Source organism: Schistocerca serialis, chromosome 8, assembly GCF_023864345.2.
Source record: "Schistocerca serialis cubense isolate TAMUIC-IGC-003099 chromosome 8, iqSchSeri2.2, whole genome shotgun sequence".
NCBI lineage: Eukaryota > Metazoa > Arthropoda > Insecta > Orthoptera > Acrididae > Schistocerca > Schistocerca serialis.
In genome coordinates this window covers 75,975,169-75,981,822 of record NC_064645.1, presented here as the reverse complement: position 1 = coordinate 75,981,822, position 6,654 = coordinate 75,975,169, and the positions used below count along the sequence as shown (strand labels likewise).

The window sequence follows — 6,654 nt, the reverse complement described above, 5'->3', positions numbered from 1 at the left end:
TCCGCGCTGCTGCTACGGTCGCAGGTTCGAATCCTGCACCGGCCATGGATGTGTTTGTTGTCCTTAGGTTAGTTAGCTTTAAGTAGTTCTGAGTCTAGGGAGACTGATGAACTCAGATGTTAAGTCCCATAGTGCTTATAGCCATTTCAACCATTTGAAGAATAGAAAAGTAGTACTAGCGAATGGGAGATAACGACATTTATAACATGCGTATTCTGTACTTCAATTGACCAATGTATGTCAATTGAAGAATAGGATACTAGTGCTACGGAAGACAAAAATAGCGCCATACACAACATTTGTATCCTGCTCTTCAGTTGACCAGTGGATAAAGATCTGAATCCAATACTGTGATTACCAACATGATGCTGATAACCCCTATTCCCCAAATCCGTACGTGACGAAAAACCATCTGAAATCACTACGGAACCCTCTACAACATGATCTTCAATTAATGTAACCAAAACTTCCTTCGTTCGATTAGGACCTACTTTAAAAATTACTTCGTCACATTCTTGGCCTGAAACTACAGCCGCCCAAACCCATAATCTTACAGGTTGTTCCCTGATGTACTTCCTTCTGCCAAAATGCGACTCGTCGATTTCGACTGTAACACCCGGCCGCAAAACGGCCCTCTATACTTTAAATATTCCCCACAAACGTCTCCAGAAAAGAGCACCAATCTACAACTGTACGCTCACCCACACGACATTCATGCACGCACAGCCACACAGGATATCTCAAACACCAACAATATGTAATTTTTATGATATCCCTCAAGGCGAGCTTAGATTTTTCGATCCATGTTCCTCGTCTAAAAGACCGCCACAGCCGATCTTTACTGCAGCGCCATACGAATAAGTCGTGAGTACGGCGAGCAGACACACTGGTCAGGTGCATATGTTCACCGCACTCACGAGATCGAACATAATCAGCAACAAGACCACACATTTGTAAAAATCGAAGCCTGGCCATCATGTCTACACCCACAGCCTCCTTTAAATCATCCAGGTTTATTGGAGTAGACAAATCCATACCTACAAACGAAAATGAAAAAGTAAAAATTTTCATAAAACAAAAAGCTATTAGTCCAAATTGTCTCAAACTCACTAGGAGTGGCATTAAGTACCGAATGAATTGCAAACAACCAATTACTGAAATCAGTGCAAACGAAAAAAAAAAATTGTGCAATATCTAGCCCTGTCTTGTAAAACTACATTCAATCTTCTTAATGTGCAATGATGACGCTTATCCGCAGCAGACAATCGATTTGTTATCTATGGCATTAATATCTAAGAGCAACTTATGGCGTCCTTGGTCAAACCCGACGGGTTGTTTCCCGTGCTTCAGTAAACCCTGCTGATCTGATGCCTCTATTGACGGTACTGCAAATAACACGCTTCAGACAGAATTTTTCAGTGACAGCAGTCGTTTACCCATAAGAAGTAGTCAACGAGTCGCTGTTTCGTTTGTGGTTCAGTTGTGGTTGTAGGTAATGTGAACTACCGGTTCAATTCGTGGGCTGAAGCAATGGAATCAGTTGTAGCATTCATTTTGAATACACCAAGACAACGGAGGTTATTTCATATGACAGCTGATTACTTCTGCTAACGGTTAATGCGTGCGCATACTTGAGTTCTACGTTTCTACCAGCTTGACTGACTCTGTTCCTCTTCAGTTTGTAAGTAATATGATTTTCGGGGATGGGGCGTAGATTGCATTTCCGATGTGCAGAAACTCTGCTATGTACCGCTACGAAAGGAGCCACTGTAGAGGAGTTTCTACATTTTTTTTTGTACAATATGTTCGACTTGCCTTACTCGATACCTAAATTCTCAAGTATATATGCCTAATAGCTTTTTAACATTAAATTTGGGAATCAGGAAGGTATCAAGTGTAAACCTTGCTCGTCATATTCAGATAGTGGTTTTGTACACGAAAGCAATAGCGTGACTGACAACATTACATGTACCTGGAAAGTAGTAAAAAAAAAGTCATCAATGTACCGTTGGAATACGACAGAATGGTGGGATTGTAAGAGCTGCAGACCTCCATATTTCTCATCAAGCAGTATGCGCAGCATCTCAGGAAAAGACAACAAGGGACCGGGCTGTGGTAGTTTGTATGCATATACAGCAGTTACTGTCTGGAGTGTTTACAAAACTGTAGCAAGTACACGCAGAAATGTGTATTTTCAGTGGCTGATACGTTTTACGACATGTATTATTTGGAATTTTAACGTGCAGGAGGAAGAATTTTTGGATTCACATGCACATACGACATTGGCATGACCATATGAGCACAGAAGATATATTATCAGATCTTTGGACTCTGTCGGATACAACCCACTCTAAACAGCATTAATCGAACTTTCTCATACCAGTTCTTTCTAGTGTATTCTATTGAGTGTGGTGGGGGTTTGCAGTACAAAGTTTCTGTACAACTATGGAAGTTTTGGTTGTTTTGATGCAAATATGCAGGACTCGCCAAATTTTGCAGGTGACACAGACTCTTGCTCCACAAAACTGAGAGAAATGACTCTGTTGATATACCTACTAATAACTCCAAAGGTAAACTAGCTGCAACCAAATATCCAATCTAGGCACACAGCAACATTGTCTCTGTTTAAATTTCATTCAAAACGTGATCGATCTGTAAAACTGTAGTCCTGTGCCCCACTTTCCAATATCTCAGCACAATTATAGCCATGAAAGAGATTTTTATCTGTTTGCACAGTAGTCAACATGCTCCATTCGTGCCTTTCACTTTTAAATAACAACGATTTATTTTAATGTCAACTGACAATGCAGTAGAATTGTCATCTGGAAAATTCCTTAGGATGAATTGTGAAGTACTAGAAGGCTATAACGTTGTGTATTACTGATGACATTAAAGTTTATCCACACACATTACAGTGTCGTGTATCCATACGCATATATCAGCATCATTAAAAATAGGCTCAGTATATAACACATAAAATTTCGTTTTTATTTCATCAAAAGTGTCATAAGAACAAATGATATATTTCAATGACATTTAGAATCTTGCGACACGAATCATGGTGTAGCTAGCAACAGGATTGGTGGCAGGACGCGTGTTGTACCCCACAGCAGGGCTGGTGACAGAACGCATGTTGTATCTGGCAGCAGGACTGGTGGCACAGCGTGTGCTGTATCTGGCAGCAGGATTGGTGGCTTGATGTGTGTTGTATCCGGCAGCAGGACTGGTGACACAGAGTGTGCTGTATCCAGCAACAGGATTGGTGGCTTGATGGGTGTTGTATCCGGCAGCAGGACTGGTGATACAGTGTGTGCTGTATCCGGCAACAGGATTGGTGGCTTGTTGGGTTTTGTATCTGGCAATGGGACCAGTGACTTGATGAGTGTTGTATCTGGCAACAGGACTGGTGATAAGATGCATGCTGTTGCAGGCAATGGGGATGGCGGATGCTATTCGTGTGGAGCCTGACGACGATGCTTTGGACACCACCTGCCCTAAAGGTAATGAGGCTACACGTTTTGTGGTTAGACGGGCTGCTGGCGACGTAACTTCTGTATTGCCTGACGATGAGGGTCGAAGAATTGCTCTTGTTCTGGGTGGTGACGCCACTTCGATTATAGGTGACGACGCCACTTGTGTCATGCCTGATGAGACATGTGTTGTAGATGGGGACGTGGCTGGAGATGCCACGTGTGTTACAGCTGATGGTTCAAGTTGTGTTGTGGATGGCATTTCAGCTGGCGACGCCACTTTTGTTGTGGCTTCTGCTGGCTCTCCTCCTGTGTCCGGCAATGTGGCTGGCGAAACCTGAAGTGTTGCAGTTGGCGACACGGCTGGTGATGCAGCTGTTGTTGCTGGCTCCTGTGAGACAAAGATATAATGGATGATGTTAAGACGTAGCAAAATGTGTTCTATACACAATAGTTCAAATCATTAAAGTAACATGAAATATTGCCAGTTATTTGGTACATCTCCTCATTACATATCTAAATTGAACGGAAATAACAATTTTTGAACAATAAATGCTGTGACATTATAAATATTGTGAAATTATATTGGTGTATAAAATATTCTTGTGCATTTTATTTGTTAATGTATGGATCCTTAAGAGCTTGTAATTCTACATAGTAATCTAAACAATAGACAAAAACTATCACTGCTCGAAGTTCCATACAATGAGACAGTCCCATTCACAACATGACCTTGCGATGTCCCCAAATCGCTTGATATGGACCATGCCTGTAAGCTCACTTCTGCACTTACGAGAAGAGAAGCGAGCATGCGCATATCCACTCCGCACGGTTTCATGATGGTCTGTGTGCTGCTAACTTATACTGATGATCCAAAATAATATGAGCGAATATTTAATATGACGATGGGCCGCCTCCGGAATACAATACACAAGAGGTTATGGGTATAGGGGATAAGGCCATTGTGCCTGTGCCAGCACTGTCCTCTGTCATCACATCTGCCACAGGTAGCCTCCACTCCTGCTCCACGGTCCGTATATAATTCCGACCATCACGTACCGTGATGAGGAGAGGAAATCGAAGGTTTTGTCGACTACTGCTGCTTTCACCGTCATTCCCTTCATAGCTCACGACAGCCAAACAACTTAACAATTTACTACTGATTGTCCCCATCACCTGACCGTACGAGACCACACGCTCTCAGAGATCCTGGAGTCAGAGCATTTCCGCATTATCGACTCGTATCGTCGCTAGAATGATTCTTCATTTATTTCCGTTTCTATACTTTCATTAGCGCACCACGTATTCCCAATCCCACGAGTGAGCTTTCAATGTTGAGATAGACAATGTGCATAATGTTTACGCTAATTACAATAAGGCCACCACACAACATCCCGCAGAGATGTTTTCCTCGTAATTTTCCCGTATTAATTTTGGTCATTAGTTGCTTGGTTCAAATGGTTCGAATGGCTCTGAGCAGTATGAGGTCATCAGTCCCCTAGAACTTAGAACTACTTAATCCTAAGTAACCTAAGGACATCATACACATCCATGTCCAAGGCAGGATTCTAACCTGCGACCGTAGCAATCGTGCGGTTCTGGACTGAAGTGCCTAGGACCGCTCGGCCTCCTCGGCTGGTCATTAGTTCCTTATCCCACTGAGAAATATAGAAATACGTTTGACACCTTATGCGAGTGCCACTTTTGATCCCCATCAATGTATAAGGAGTGACCACGTAACAGGAGAACAGCGAATCCCGTATCTGAAGAAATTGGCATTTCTTGTCTCTTACAAATAACAGTAAGTAGGTAACGCTCAAAATATAGTCTAAAGAAAGCAGTAATTCAGAACACCATGTTTTATCCCGGCCACTTGCTAAGAAAGATTGGCAAGTTTCACAAAACACCTAATAGTGAGTGCACATGGGATTGATGAAAAATAGCGCTTTTAAATCAAGTTGGCTGCTCGGGCGATGCCTCTCAGAAGGCAGGCACCACGGCGCCCCTCACCGCCATGCTGTCCAGTGGGTGACCAGGGGTGAACTTCTCACCCGGCGGGTGGTCTGCCTCGCTCCCCTCCCCAGTAGCACAGCAGGGCAGCCACCGGCGAAACCGGCGAAACATCTTCTGCAGGAAAGAAACACACGAAATATTGTCTGACATTCGGTGTGAATGCGGTGCTCTTTCAACGCATTGCACTTGCGGTACACGATAACGCAAAGTCGTAACGGTTCTAAGGTACCTGTCCTGTTACACATTTAGATCGGTCGATGGATAATTATTCTGTTACGTAGCATGAAACAGTATTATGTGAAGTTCAAGTGGGATTTTGTTAAAGACGGTATCTCGAGCCACCACCTACCATTTAATTACCCTGCACATTTGCTTCGAAGGAAAAAAACAGTTAATGGATAGGATTAGGTTCAGGAAAAATGTATGGAATTTTGATACAGCTTGATAATCCTTGATTAATTCTGCAGGAGAATCAGCTTGTTAAGTGCTCTTAAAAATATTAAAAATCATACACGTCTGAGCTAATCTGGCCTCCGGGAAGCTTGACAGGGAACTGAACAAATATCGGGTGAGTCACTGAATGTCAGTAACGGTATTTCCTTTAGAATTGAATCTTACAAAGAGAAGCACACGAACAAACGTATATTTAATAGGAAAACCTTAATGTACCGTGGACTGATAGTGCTGAATATTGTCGGTAAAACCGACTCAAAAACTTATATGAATTGCACGATCATTTGAAACCAGGTGTGCCGTGGAAGATATGGATTACGCACACACAACTATTAAGACTAACCATTCATACACAGAAAAAAGGTGCTCAGTAATTTAATAAATGAAACAGCTAAACTGGGTTAGAGAGAGATCAGCCAAGACGTTCGAATACTTTCATAGAAAATTATTCCAAAACTACTTTAAAGAAATTTGCTAGACGGCTATGAAAACAATAAATCCGAACTACGTTCTATGTTTTTCAAACGAGTAGATGTATAGGCCTGCCTCTACGAGCAAATGTTTAGTCTGAATGCATAGTGTGTGTGTCTTGTATTATTATGTATATTGTACTGTTTCCTAAGCAGTTGTAGCAGATTTATGTGTAATTTTGAACTACTTAATGTGATTCGATCCTGTGTGTATGAAATTGATGTCTGTCTAACGGCGGACAAGGATA

General features: G+C 42.2%; 1 protein-coding gene across 1 annotated transcript; it reads right to left on the bottom strand.

The window, feature by feature from the left end:
- Positions 1 to 3,036: 3,036 nt before the first annotated feature.
- On the bottom strand, positions 3,037 to 5,486 carry LOC126416825 (mucin-5B-like). The gene is made up of 2 exons (XM_050084708.1): positions 5,481 to 5,486; positions 3,037 to 3,861 (listed from the first exon to the last, which is right to left on the bottom strand). The coding sequence occupies exons 1-2, from the start codon at positions 5,484 to 5,486 to the stop codon at positions 3,037 to 3,039; spliced, it is 831 nt and encodes a 276-aa protein (XP_049940665.1).
- Positions 5,487 to 6,654: the final 1,168 nt, after the last annotated feature.